The 14,672-nt window shown below is 34.1% G+C and overlaps 1 protein-coding gene and 1 long non-coding RNA gene across 4 annotated transcripts; one reads left to right on the top strand and one right to left on the bottom strand.

Annotated features, from left to right (window-relative positions):
* The first annotated feature begins 35 nt into the window (after positions 1 to 35).
* LOC109537480 lies at positions 36 to 1,493 on the top strand. The gene is made up of 3 exons (XR_002171926.2): positions 36 to 212; positions 399 to 575; positions 962 to 1,493. It is a non-coding gene; the product is annotated as an uncharacterized LOC109537480 (long non-coding RNA).
* On the bottom strand, positions 346 to 14,428 carry LOC109537479 (calcitonin gene-related peptide type 1 receptor). 3 transcript variants are annotated; one of them, XM_019904249.2, is made up of 10 exons: positions 14,412 to 14,428; positions 6,122 to 6,200; positions 5,746 to 5,963; positions 5,599 to 5,690; positions 5,220 to 5,346; positions 2,941 to 3,161; positions 2,363 to 2,439; positions 1,110 to 1,324; positions 654 to 869; positions 346 to 545 (listed from the first exon to the last, which is right to left on the bottom strand). In XM_019904249.2, the coding sequence occupies exons 2-9, from the start codon at positions 6,192 to 6,194 to the stop codon at positions 657 to 659; spliced, it is 1,236 nt and encodes a 411-aa protein (XP_019759808.2). In that variant the 5' UTR covers positions 6,195 to 6,200; positions 14,412 to 14,428; the 3' UTR covers positions 346 to 545; positions 654 to 656. The 3 variants fall into 3 exon arrangements, 2 of the variants coding, with proteins under 2 accessions (XP_019759808.2, XP_019759807.2); XM_019904248.2 differs by lacking the exon at positions 14,412 to 14,428 and adding an exon at positions 10,687 to 11,082; XR_002171925.2 differs by lacking the exon at positions 14,412 to 14,428 and having other exon boundaries at positions 654 to 877; positions 6,122 to 6,598.
* Between the last annotated feature and the right edge of the window lie 244 nt (positions 14,429 to 14,672).

Genomic DNA, 14,672 nt, shown 5'->3' with positions numbered 1-14,672 from the left:
AGTGTAAGTACAACTGTATGATTTTTCATGTTGAAATTAACAATGCGCAATACTGGATTGGCATTAATTATCATATAATTACTTCAGCTTGATTGAGATGTCGACGGAGATTTCAATGAATGGTTGGTTTAAATGTCTGCTTGGTGGTTGAGTATATTTTACCGATTTTAACGTTTCCTTGTACATATTTTGGAGGAAAATGTGGTTAAAATGTAAGTCTCTTTTATTCTTTGAAATTTTTTAGCTGAGGACTAGTGCAAAACAGAGAAATGTTTATTATATAATAAATTTGCAGGACCATAATCGAATTTTGTATCATGTTTTGGATAAAAATGAAACACACGCTTACAAAAAATGAAAAATATTTATTTCGCAACATTGTTTCACTTGGCTTTTAGTTAAGCCGCACTGAATCTGGTTTTCTTCTGCACTCGCACCGGAATCTAAACATTAGATTGGAATCTGCAACTCAGGAATCTTAATGTGGCGATTGGATCAACTTCAAAGCTCAGTAGAAAATGGAATAGCAGATTTTCGTCTCAAATCTGAAACATTGCATTCAATTAAGCCAAGAAGTAAGTAAAGTGAAATATTCCGAAATAAAAATTTCAAATAACCGGGAAAGCTCATTTACTTCAAATGTTTGCACTTACTTTTTATACCTTGAGAGTGTTTGGCGTCGAATTTCTATGCATAGAGAGCAAAGGGATCGCATTTCCATTCTGAACGTGTCCATTCATGGCACCAGCAGCTCCACTATCCGCAGTCGATCTGGTGTTGTAAAAGTTGATTTTCCGTTGAAAGCTTCTCTTGATCGCTTGGTGCACTTCATGATTTGCGAAACAATATAAGATTGCACAGCACAAACCCTAAAAAACTATTTTTTACATTCAGCCTGCTAAAGCCATGGAAAGTGAAATGAAAAATGTTTGAGCAATTTGTTGAGCTTTTTTGGTTTTAGGGGCGTCCGGGAAACGACTTTCATCCAGACATTTTGAAGGCGAGAATTGCTTCCGTCTTCAGGAGGTTTTCTCGCTCAAGCTTACGCAATAGAAACGTATTTCTAGGACGCATTCAAGCAATGGCCACAAAAAAATTATATTTCTTACCTGATACGAACCAATAACCATGCTGATGTACTGATGGACCGTGTAAAGTGGATGTTGCGCATCTGGTTTAACCGGGATAAAGATAAATTGCAATCCAAATAGAGGCGTCAAAATTAGAGCGGCTCTAACCGCCTTTCTTACGCTGTCTGGAGCAGGATTTGGAGAACTGGGGTGCATAATTGTCAGGATCACCCTGAGGATATTGATCAAGAAACCTGCAAAATATCGTTTACTAACACAACGATGCCAGTGAATTTGTGAAGTAAATGTTCATATAATGGCAGAAGAAATAGCATCAAATTACTGTTTGATAAGCTTAAAATGAAAGCCTAAACAAAGGTAAAAAGCGACTGAGGACGTTTAATAAAAGCAAATAATCCCGAAGCAAATTTAATTTCAATTCCAATTTAAAGCAATCCCAGAGTAGGTTTTTTCGTTGTTAGGCAAACTTCAAGAGGACGAAGAATCGGCATTTAATATCAAATTAAAATCAAATATAATTTAATCTAGTCTGTTATTAAAAACAAAATTCAATGTGAAAAAGTTTTCAATGGGAAAAAGAAAAGAACGGGAGTTTGCTTATTTATAGGAAGAATGGATCAATGATGCTAAATAACAACATGAAATAATAAATGGTTAGAGAACCGGCTTGTCTCCACCACCAACAGAGCTAAGGTTTGAGTTTTTTGTATGCCTAATAATTTGTTTTGAGGACTAAATTTTGCAAATCTTATATCCAAATGGCTTTTAATAAAGTTAGAGGCAAAAAGCATTGCTTTTCATAAAATTGGATATATACATGGTGAAAACATTGCGAGCGAGCGAGCGTTTATTCTGTGGTTCGAAACCTCAAGCTGGCTCGATATAAATATATAAATAAAATATGTTCTTCCCGGGTTGTGAAGAAAAAACCACCACATTAAAAAGTTCAGGCCCGATACCAAATAAATGGATCCGCGGATATTAAATTGGAATTTTCCCCATTCCTTTTCCGTTCGGAAAAGGGCCAATGCGTATCGATGTTTTTATAACCGAAAAATATCGCTGTTTGTTTTTAGTGGGGAATTGTGTTATGGGGAAATCTGCGATTAAAAATAATCTTCTTTACCGACATACAAAGTATTTATAAACAGTTCGGGAAGTTTGTTTAAAAAGTTGCCTTGATTTATTTGCTTGCGCCTGGATTGAGGTTGAGGTTTCTCTTAGCACACGTTGTGTTGCTAGTTAATCGTTCATTTTCTTTGTCTACTCACCCATTGATATCGCTAATGTGATTGTGATAGGCACGATAATAAACCACGTGCTGAAAGTCACTTCCTCCATAAAACATCTGCAACAAACAAAAGATACTTTTATTAATTCAAAACTAAAACATTTCAAATCCAAATGGCTTCAAAGTTCGACCATTTTGCATCATCAATATGTTATCTTCTCGCTCATGGGAAAACTTTGCCCTCTAAATAGCAGCCCACTTTCTGTGAAACTTACCAAACTTCAAGAGTTCTTCATTTTAAATTCGTCGTATGTTTATGAAAGGGAGCCATCCAGGATTTTATTATCAGATTTTCGGCGTCTCTTTAAAGCTTATACGAGCGGGGGCTTGTTACACGAGCTTTCAGGAGAAATTACAAAACAACCACACGGGATTTCTAAGTGAAACCATAAGCGAAAGGCCAAAGAAGGCATCGGAAGTTTTTCTTAAGAGGTCTGACTACTAAAAGATTCCAGCTCTATATAAATTTTTGTAATTCTATTCAGCATTCTTAAATCTGTCATCAATCAACACTTTGGGTAAACTTTGGATAAAAACACGCGGAATTTTTCGACTTACCGTCCAACATCGCCGCTATAATAAACTCGAACGAGATTATGGACCAAAACAATTACCGATGGAACACCCCAACCGAAGCCGTAAAACCATTTCATGATTTTTTCTTCGGCCACAAAGACAACAACCAAAGCGATGTGAAGGTGAAGAGCTTCGCAAAACATCCATATGTAGTTTGCCACCATAAAGTACTCTCTAGCTATGTAAAGAAACAAACACCAAACCTGCGGCAAATAAACATTTGGGTTAAGAGCGTTAAAAGTGTGGAAAGATTATTTCACGTTTTGTTTATCCGATAAGTCAATGAAGCAAATTGATCGTTTTTAATTGTTGTTCTTGATTTCCAGATTTATGAAATTTAAAACATTTGTTATACAATTTTCCATTTGCTTCAATGTGAGTTTTAAAAATGTTTGAGTCTTCCCATATTCTTGTTGATTTTCTCATGTCAACTCGTGTTAAGTTGTGTATTTATTTATTCGTGCAATTAATCTGTCGTAGCCATAAATATGAATTAGGAGCATTAAAATAAGTTCCAAATAACTAACAATGACATTCTGAATTCTTTCTTCATTTTTCAATAGCTGTTTCAATTCTTAGTCGACTTTCATATTTTCAATATTTTCAGCTGTCTGAATAGTTACCGACTTTTTATTTTTCCTTGCGTTGCTCCTTTCGTTACCTTTTGAATAGTCTTCAGTCAATTGACACCAAACCAAACTTATAAACAAGGCAGATAAAACCTTGAACTTACAGAGTGTTGTAAATATTTTATTGTTTGGTGAAATATTTCAGGTAAATGATGAAAGAAACCTTACAAAATTTTGTATTTTCACTTCGTTTCTAGTTGAAGCTTAAACAGTTTAAACTAAAACTTAAGGAAATTTTTAATAACATATTTATTCCCCCAAATTAGACCATTTTTGATAAACCTCCATTATGTAAAACCTTGCTTTGCATCTCAAAATTTCCATGTAACAATTCGCCAAGCCCTAAACCGATTTGAAACTTTGCAAATGAAAAAAAGGCCCAACACGTACTCAAGCAAACTGAGAAAAAACTCCGGCTTAGTTAAGTTATGAATAATTTAATATTGCAGGAGTTTTGAGGGAATATTAGCGTTCATCAGTCTGGAACGTTTTTTTTTACGGTAAATCTTCCCACCAGTTTTTGTGAAGTTCCGTAATTTTTCAGAGCGCCAAGTTGGAAATGAGAAATGTCTTTTATTTATTTTTAATCAAGGCCCAGAAAATCGCCCTGACCAGTTTGATTTATTTCCTAGTATGGAAGAAATGTGGAGATTCGATTCATCATGGGAGTACCAGCATGTATATTCTTGAGGTTTTTGTACATTTTAAGGATCTTTAGCTGAAAAAACTGCTTAAATCGTCCAACCGTTTAGCTAAGTGCCTTTTAACGATTTTCTTGCAGATGTAATTCATCCATCTCGAACACATTCCAGGTAGGCATAAAATACAAATTTCTAAGCCCATTTTAACTAATACCGCCAGCGATAAATTCTCAAAGATCTATTTGAGAACAAATATTTTTTGAAGCCTCGGTTCAATTACTGGGGGAAACTGAAGATTTATTTGCATATCGCAGGTATTTTTGTTACGGCATGATTTTGCTTGTTTTGATTGATTTCACCAATTAAAATTAATGTTTTTTCGGCTCTAAACTGGGCACAACATTAACGAAACGATTAATCAATTAAACTTGCAATATGAGCTTTCGCTTTTGTTTAATGCTTTTGGAATAAAAACGGAAATCGGTTTGGCACAGAATTATTTAGACGTTTTACGCACAGATTGTTAACGTACTTCGTAAGCATTTAGAATCATCTAGACATTAACGAGCTTATTAAAGCTAACATTTATGTAGTGTATGTTATGTAAACATTGTAGGGATGATAATGCAAAAATTGTTATTCATCTCAAATAAAAACCAGTTATTATTGAAAAAATATCTCGAAAACCAGCTCTATTCATGAAAATTGCGGCAGCTTTTACGGTACAACTATTAACGCAAAAATGAAACAACACAATGTATGAATTGATATTTACGCTTCGGGCGAAGAGCGCTTCATATAAACTAAACAAATACCAAATTAATTTTGTTCGACTTACTGAACGCCAAAAATTCTCTCCATAATCAATTGTGTAGCCCTAATACATGTTTTTGTTAACCATGAAAAACTTGTGTTTGTCTGTTTTAAACAGCTCCGATCTGTTTCACGTTTGTTTTAAAAATAATATATAATAATAATAAAATATACCTACCGGATTTCCATTCGTCACATCAACTTTAATAACCACTTCTGCATACCATATAATGGCCAATATATTATAAAATAGAAATGATATAAATAGTTGGACGTGGATTCGTATTCGCGTACACCGCAACGATCTGAAATGTTTAGTTATAAAAACCTGCTTAAGTATAATAAAGGTTTAAATCAGCAGCTTAAAGCGCGCATTAGTGAACAGTAGTTTATTCAAAATAATTTAAATTTGGTTAATAATTTTTATGGTCCTGTCTATTTGGAGTCAGGCACTCTAATGAAGGCTTAAGTTTATTTTGTTTATACCGGATTTATTTAATTTTGCTGCAAAATCAGCTAAATTTAAGGCACATTGAATTTTTCGAAGTGAAACTTACCTAAATGAGAAAAAAATAACTAGAGACACTAGTAGGGCAATTGAGGATATCGTGTATCCCACACTGTATAGGAAATTGATAAATTTGTAGAACTACAAAAATATGAAACAATTGCAGATATAAAAAACTAAACAGTTTATGGCTTACCTCTAAATCAGCGTCAGACGAAACGGTACAAAACTGATAATTCGTCCAGGTAATATTCTCTTCATTCACATACCAAGTTCCATTTGGCAAACAGTCTTTATAGGCCAAATGCGTAGCCTGTAAATCCTTATCATAGTTTGGACAGGATTGATTCGCAGTGATTCCAGGTGGAGTTTCAGGCCAACAAAGAATTTTGTCGAAAATTTCTGGACACGAACCTGAAAATGATCAACTGCAAGTTTAGGCGTTTGTTGATGCAACAACGAGCATTTGAGCAACTGAAGCTGCAATAATGAGAAGTGAGAATTGATTTCTCAAAAGTTTCAATTGTTAAAATGCCCTTTTTGGGACTTTTAGCATTTGGTTTTTTACTTACCAGGTGTTGAGATATTCCGTCCACAAAAACTGGGATCGAGAAAATCCGCAAAGCTCTCGTTAGAACCGCTCATTATTTTCTGCAAGGAAAATTTTAATTAGATAAAGTAGCCTGTTGGCCCTAATGAGTGAGTCGATTAGGTTGGGCTGTCGGTCAGAGCCTCTTAAGCTGTTTATTAACGCATTAATGAAGGCGGCACAAAGCACAAAGTAATTTGAATCAATCGATCGCACAAACAGGTAATACGGGCAAAAATTGAAAGATTAGATTACCCGGGTTCAAAATGAATTAAATGTTCGAACGTTTCGACTCTTATCATTATCAAAATCCTTACAAATGAAAACAATAATAGTTCAGTCGGTTGTAATTTAGGTGTCTAGGTGATAAGCAATCGCAGAAATTGTATTTTTGAGGGTAATTACACTTTGATGAAATGGCACAGTTGTTTAGTTCTAACGGTTTGATCAGTGAACCAAAGTTCGCTAAGAGAAAACATTAATGACATCATCATCACAAGTCTAAAGCCTCTCATGTTTCTCGGAATCATTGTCCACTCAAGCTCGAGTACCCTGATTGGTATATCAAACTTAAAGATGTTCCTATCATTGTTCCAGAAGATTATTCTATTGGTTAATCATCGTTCAATTAATAGGCGAAACCCAAGAACTTGATTAATTGCGTTTGGTTGCTCCGACGGCGTGATTTGAAGTGTTCCATTGATGACTTTGTTTGTTGACAACGTGCCGGTTTAGAGTTTCCGCTCACAATTATAGAACTGGTTTATTTAATTCAGGATAATTTTATCTGTACTTGCTCCCGTCCAGATCATATCATTTTATAAATTATTGGCGCCGCAAATTTATCTAGTCGAACCAGAATGTTTAGTTGTATAATACTTGATGATTTGATTATGCAATTGCTGATGGGATCCAGATTTTCCATAAAAATAGCTTCATGGAGTTGGTTTCAGTGCTCTTGCACCCTCTGTGGCTTGGTAAAGTCTACATTTTCACACAGGTTTGATCCCAGCCAAAACACTAATATTGTCAAGCGGGATATGGAATGAAAGATTCAAATCAATCAAAGAATTAACGTGAATTATCCATTTCCTGTTCTTAATGGGACCTCAAAGATGTTTTCCAGAAATACCGTATAAAGCAAGAGCCCCGCTTTCGCTAATCGATAATTGCTTCTAACTTTGAAAATCATCAATCATCACCATCAGTTGATAAATCCATAAAATGAGAAAGTCAATTGTACGATCTTTGGTAAGTCATGTGATTCATCAGGCCATGATTAGAGGTAATTCGTCTATTTTCCTTCACGATTCCAGGCATATATAAAATTAGAGCAAAAGGCAACAGTAGAGAGTAATAAAAGCAATGCAAAGTTTTGCAAGGAAAAGTGATATTTTAAGACTTAAATCTGCTGAAGCCTTTCGAATTTCAAGTTTACGTTTGTGATGTTTGTTCAAGTGGCAAAAGGCATAAATTAACAGCTGAAAAATGTAAGACATCAATAATAGCAACGATATAAATATATGTTCGAAGTTTAAGAAGACAAGCAAAATAAATGCGAAATAAAATCGTTTGAAACAGACGATTAGCACGCCGTTTTCCACCAGCTTATAAACAAAATAATTATTTTCACGTTGTAAATTGTTAACTTTATCGTTGCCCTATCAAGCTGCTGTCAATACATTGTGAGTCACCTCGTATTTTTTCTTTTATTTGTATACAGTTCAGGACAACCTGGTAAACAGTGGCAGTATTTAGAGTAAATATTGGCAACCACAATAAACCCATCTGACACACAGATCGATTTTCGAACTGTTGTCAATAGACGATTGATTTGTTACGCTCAATCATATTAAAGTAGTCGGAAAACAAACCCACACATAATCACATAAGCTGGAAAATTAATTCCGATATAAATTGAAAAAAAAGCCATCATTAATGCGATATGAATAAAACTGGATGGAATCAACTCAATTTATATTTAGCATGTTTTGTGCGTTTTTGGTGCTTAAGTGGATTGAGTTTAAGTAAATTTGGCAGACAACGAGACTCAAACGTGTGTATCATTAAAACCCAAAAATTGCATTTTTTCGCAGACAATTGCAAATCTGGGACAATTTATGGCTCATCAAAAAGCAACGACGCCCCTAATTCGATTTTATGTTGATTTGAATGAATTGGCGAATCTACAATGTTTATTTGAAGAGTAGCATTTACATTCATATGTATACGTTTCGCAAGGTTCTATTTAGGGAAACAGTAGTTTGTTTTCTCTCAGCTGGATATTTGCCTTTACCTGGGATATTAATTGGCTTAACACAATCTGAAAAAGGTGTCTGCTGATTTATTTCGAACCATTCGTTTTGGATCAGGCACTTTTTCTTCAAACTTCAGTTAAATGAAAAATTTTGTATTATATGGAACATAAAGCCAGGTATCAAGGAAATGTATGCGTTTTCGTCGCCCAAATAACACACATATATATTTTATGATCCAGCCACGACCAATTTAATCGCAAAACTTCCAGCATGAGGTACAAAATTGTCTACTATATAGACAGAACAGCGAACTTCTTTAAGCTTTCAGCGTGAAAATCAATAATTTGCAATGTTAATCTATTGGTAAACTTACACACTGGCCTTCAGAGATACATACAGTTCCAGATGATACAGATTTGTCTGAAAATTCGACGATCTATCACTTTTGAAATTACAAATATAAAGCAAGCTCCAAAGAGTGACATTTATATAAAAAAGCTAGTAAAAGAGCTGATGTTTGGAAAAATTATTCATGAGCTATCTGGAAAATGTACAGATGGAATATTGAGCCTTAATAATTATTGTGGCCCACTGATCAAGTCTAAAGAGTCTTCTTCCTATACGCCGACTGGTTGATAACGATGATCTTCAAAGTCTTCGAGAAATTTAACACCAAAAGGCTCAATGTGATAACAGGGAAAAAACTGCTTCCGCACCATCCTCCAACGGAATAAAACACCGTTAAATACTAACCATCAACAGAAACCAAATGTTCATAGGTTCATATCATGCCTTTCGTGATGAAAGCAAAAAAAAACATATTTTTCTCAACTTTGTCAATTGCTGCGAACACAGTAATTTAATTCCATTATATTCCAATGTTCCTGACGGTCTGCGACAATATCACCAAGAATAAGAACAACTTCTGTAGCAACACATGCTGATGCCACTGTTGTGATAAAAAACTGGCTAATCAAAACAAACGAAGCCTAGTTTGTGCATGTGACTTTACGTAAAGAACTTTAAAACTAATGCCTATAAAAAATTTTAACAGCTTTTCCAAATGGCAACTTTAAGCAAAAAATGTGATATTTAATAAACTGTACGGTTTATTGCAGAATTAATTATTTAGTATCAAAGCTGTTAAAGTTTTACGCCTTCCAACATTTGACTCTCCAAGTACGTAAAGGCAGTTTACGATTTCTTAAGATCCGTGATTTTATAAGTTTCTGTGAATTAAACAAATCTATAAATCAAAAATTATGTAATTCAGTGTATTTTCGCAGGCTCTCATTCAAAAAACCTCCGTTTTCAATCAGTATTAGTGGAAAGATAATTGAAAAGTAAAATTTATCAGTTCCGTAAGTTTTTAGGGAGTCATCAAGCTTAAAGTGCATTTTTCTGTAACGCTTACACAGGGAAACATGTTCGCGTCACGTAAGCCAGGATTATATAGAGATGAAACAAAAATAACTCTATTTCTTTATCTACAACATTTCATATTACACTTGTACTGTTTTATCTTGCACCGTTGTCAATGGATAAAGATTTCTGGTTTATAAGCTGATTCATGAATAAGCCAAGAATCGTTTTATAAGAAGAACATTCAGATTGAGAGCAAAATATAATTAATTTGAAAAATATTAGGAAAGTTTTAGACTTCGCTTTGGACAGAAGGCTCTTTATGTTGCCAATCGAAATCGATAATTATTGGGGGAAAATCTATGCATTGACCTCAAATACTTTCAAAAGTTCGTCATTTGGCTGCATCCCTTTGGTTTTTTTTTGCCATTTTTATATTAATTTAAATATTTGTTAAATTGTGTTAATGTGCCTCAACACAAATCAAACTGATTTCATTTAGAGTTGCATTTTAGTGCACTGGACAAAGTTATAATGAAATTCGGTTTTTACATTAAAAAATTTGTGTTTTCCTGAAAAATGCCACACATTTTCAGTAATTTTTCTCACAGCAACAACGCTATGTGGCGACAAACAACTTAATCTTTGACTTTTGTGCGAAATCCGCAAATTATTTATCGTGCATTAACGCATTTAATTTGATGAATTTTTGGAATTCAGTTCAAACGATATCGGCTATTTCTAAAGTCATCAGTGGATATTTCACTCATTAACCTTTGAAGCGGTCCATGTTATGGATTTTTTTACAGCCGATTCATATTAACGGCTGAATTTCAATATGGATATCTAGGTTATTTTGGGCAAATTAATCTCAATTTACATATGAAAGATAGAAAATTCATACCCAAATAAACGCCGCGATACTTACCGTTCTAAGCGGCCTTATCCGCTAGTCAATATTGAGATCTTCTAGCTTGGCACTTTAATCCTTATTTGCACAATTTCCTTTGAAATTTCCACAAGTTATTAGATCCACTATATTCAGCTATACCTCTAAACCCGCACGTCTTCCTTTATACTGGAAATCCGACTATCAAAATTAGTATTATTTGGCATAAACCCGAAACAATCGACGTGTATTTGCCGATCAGTTTATCATCCGTCCCACTAAACATTGAGCCAACCAAACATTGTTTGATTAGGATTAGCCAGAATTTTGCCACAACTGATGCATTCAGTTAATTGTAGGTAGAAATTGCCGCGCCAATCGTACAAGAAATCCAGGCAGGCTGGACGTTCCCGATTTAGAGGAGGCCCAAGTGCTCGCTTCTGGATATTCCTAATACTTAATGTAAACTTAAGCTTTAAACCGAAAATAGGAATGATAGTCAATAACGCCGCCTGGAAAACGTATGGTTCGAATCATCACGATTGCAGATAGTTTTCAATAAATATAAACGGACGTCAGCAAAAATGTTTAGTTTATAGTTTTTTTCGCAATTGCAACATCAATTCATGCGAGGAAGAAGGAACATTTTAACTATCTGAGCCAGGAAATATGAATTCGACCGCGCGTTCGATAGCAACTTGTTAATTTTTGGCATATTGCAGTTGGGAAAAACGCAATCTTTTTCTGATAAAGCCAAAATTAAAATTCCTCAATTTTTTTTTCAAAATTGTAGATCTTTCGCATTATGTAGCATTATTTTTCCCGTTTTTCTGTAATTAATTATGTTTGCTTTTATAAGCTTTAGGCAGCTTTGATCGGCTCCTCGAGGTTTTCAAGAACAGACGTTTTTTGACTCTATATGTGGATGATATCGCCATTGGTGTGAACGGAAAGTTTAGAAACACCTATAGTGTAAAATGGAAGGGTTGAAACATAATCCATTGAACCCAACAATTAACATTCCCAAAACACTCTGATTGATTCCATCTCAATTATCTTAAAATACAATTAATTATTGTATTATTTTTAAGGATTCAAGACAGCCAACACCTAAAAGAATGTAACGTTTACCAATTATGAGTTTGTATGAATTTTGAATCTGATGAGGGCGCTGTTGTCTCGCCGACAACTTTATGAAATAAACGATATACACATTTTTGTTTCACACTTTGACTAGAGCACAGGAAGGAAAATAATATAATAACAATTACACGCAGTCAGGAAAATAAACCAAAATAATACAATTAGTGTAAACTTCCCGCTTCGTATTGACCATGTCAAAACTTTTCCATCCATTATCTCCTCTCAGTTTCCTTTTAAAGAACTAATAGCATTAGAATTGGGCCATTCAATTTTTTCGTCGTTAACCTATGCGGAACTTAATGGGATCATCAAACAAATGAAGGCCTATTTTATGAATTGAACTTAAAATAGTTCCTATATACGACTAGATCGAATTCACGTGTTAATAAACGCTAAATCTACTGATACGAAAAAATACATAATCTTCTGATTAAAAATTTATTAGTCAAGGTTAGCAAATAACTCGCACTAGCAATAGAACTTCACTAATCAATGTTTGTTGTGTATATTAACAGGTTAATCGCTTATAAAATCATTATTAGTTGCTCTGGTTCCAAAAGAAGTTTGTTTGCACGTACATATTTCATGTTGTGTAGTAAAGTTAATAATTCACTAAAATTCATCAAAGCGTTGGAGTGTTGCAATAGAATGCAGTTGTTTTGTCAATAATGCATGGCACAAACACTGGAATTTACAGAATATGGGCAACAATGAAATAACACGCCACCAATCAGCAATTTATTAATTCATTATATAATTCTCATTAGTTTCGTGTGCTAAACCGCAATATATTCATTACGCGCTTCCGGAATTAATTATTTCACATTTAATTGATAAATGAGATTAGAATGATTAGATGATATCCATTGGTTACTCAAGTTTAACAGTATAAGCAATAACTCACTCACTCAACAGCCGCAAAACTTCAGTTAATTGTAAATGCTCTCAAGCAATAAAGTTGTAAAAAAATATCTGATTTTACCGGGCAAAATACGAAATCCAAGTCTAGCAAGGTTTCTTCGCCGCCAATTCCTTTTCTACTGATATCACATCACGTTATATCGATTTACACGTAAATACATTAATTGATCTAATGCCTGGCATAACATTTTCACTGTGAGCACAAATATACTAATTAGGGCTTTAGAGCTTTAGTTCGGATATTTGTTTTCTATCAAGCATTATCAAAGCGGATCGGCGCGGGTATTAGAAACAGAGCCTTTAATATTAAGAGATTAAATGTGTCGCAGATACCCTGTAACATTTTATACCATTGCAATAGATTTAACTGTGCAACCCGGGTTTATTTGGCTTAAAATATAATCAATTTAAAAATACCTACTTACTGTCGCATAGAAAAGTCTTTAACAGCCACCACCCTTTGTGTTGAGGGCCTACCTTTGATATCCAGTTAAACAAACTGCGGAATGTTTGAAAGCAAAATTCAAATTTAGAACAGAATGTACAGCGTAGGTACATCTTCAGGATATTCTCAATTATCAAACACGCGCCACGAGTTTGAGTGAGGCATTTGCTCAATGTCTATTTTATAACTTTGCGTTTAACATGTTAAATTCCTCAAATGATGAAGCTGAAGCTGCCAAATTCCCAGCCATTATCGCATCAAAGTATTCGTCTCGCCGTCTGGCTTGATTTGAATGCGCCATAAATATCAGCTCTAAGTAGCTCTTGGCTTCAATGAATGAGATTATCAGTAAAACTTACTATAAACTTGCATCATTTTTCGGCTAGTTATAATTCATTAGTTGATAATTTGCAACAATAAATTATTGGCCTGGGATCTGAACGGCTTGGCAGGTGTATGTTTCAACAAATATCAAGTTTCTCTAAACAGATTTTTTAAACAGGATTTTTACGCGCAACTCTATCAAGCTAAGGCTTTCTCAATTTCCTTTTCAGAAAATTTGTACCAATACAAAATCTGTGTTTATATTTGTTTTGGTTGAGTGCTTTTGTTTTAAAAAATGTAGATTAGAAGACGCTTTACTGCATCGTTACGGGAAACGTAATTTAAGCATATTTTTAAGACAACTACAAAGGAACGTAAAAACTTCCTAAGAAAACATTTACTTTGGGTTTGCATACACGATTTTGAGTGCATGCTAAATTTCAAAAGGTGTTTAATAAAACTTTGAAGCCTCCAAAGTTGGTGTTCTTTCCAATGCTGTTTTCCCAAGATTGCGCAGAAAGTAAACAATATTTTTTTATCGCATATTTATTATGATTAATTTATTAAATCCATATCTTCTTGTCCATAAATTTAAACAAAATGAATGTAGAATGTTTTGTTTTCATCATAATGCGATTTTTACTCCGTTAATTCCGATGTGTTGGCTCTAAGCCTGATATAAATGTGACCCTTGACTCGCCAAATTTAAATATGGATGGCAAAAAGTATTGAAAAGTTTTTTTTAGTAAGTACATACCTACTAAACAAGTTTTAAAATTAGAAAGCAAAAATAAATAAATTTGAAAAAGCTCCAATGAATTTTACACTTAGATGTATAGAGTAAGTACTCAAAGGGCCTGCACTTTGGATAACAGTTGGTTAATAGTAAAAAGGCAAATATTAATTGACTATGCATAAAACTAGTTTTTACCTTAAAATGTCTGGCCAAAGAAAACCCCCGTGATGAAAGTTTCGAATATGATCCAGAGCCTGAGGCTTTTTCATTTTATATGGAAACTTCAGATGAGAATCTTCAATCCAGGCACTTGTAGATTTATTTTAGCACGACGTCTGCAAATAAACAATTGAGTACATGCTACTTCCATACGTTGCGAATTTCTTTCAATGTGCCTGATAAAGCTCGAATAATTTTGTTTTGGCAAGTCGGTTAAAGCTGGCAACTTTTTAACGA

Source organism: Dendroctonus ponderosae, unplaced genomic scaffold, assembly GCF_020466585.1.
Source record: "Dendroctonus ponderosae isolate FM_Combo_2020 unplaced genomic scaffold, Dpon_F_20191213v2 Dpon_F_20191213_3, whole genome shotgun sequence".
NCBI lineage: Eukaryota > Metazoa > Arthropoda > Insecta > Coleoptera > Curculionidae > Dendroctonus > Dendroctonus ponderosae.
Note: the sequence above shows the minus strand (reverse complement) of the source record. Positions and strands in the feature narration are given on the sequence as shown.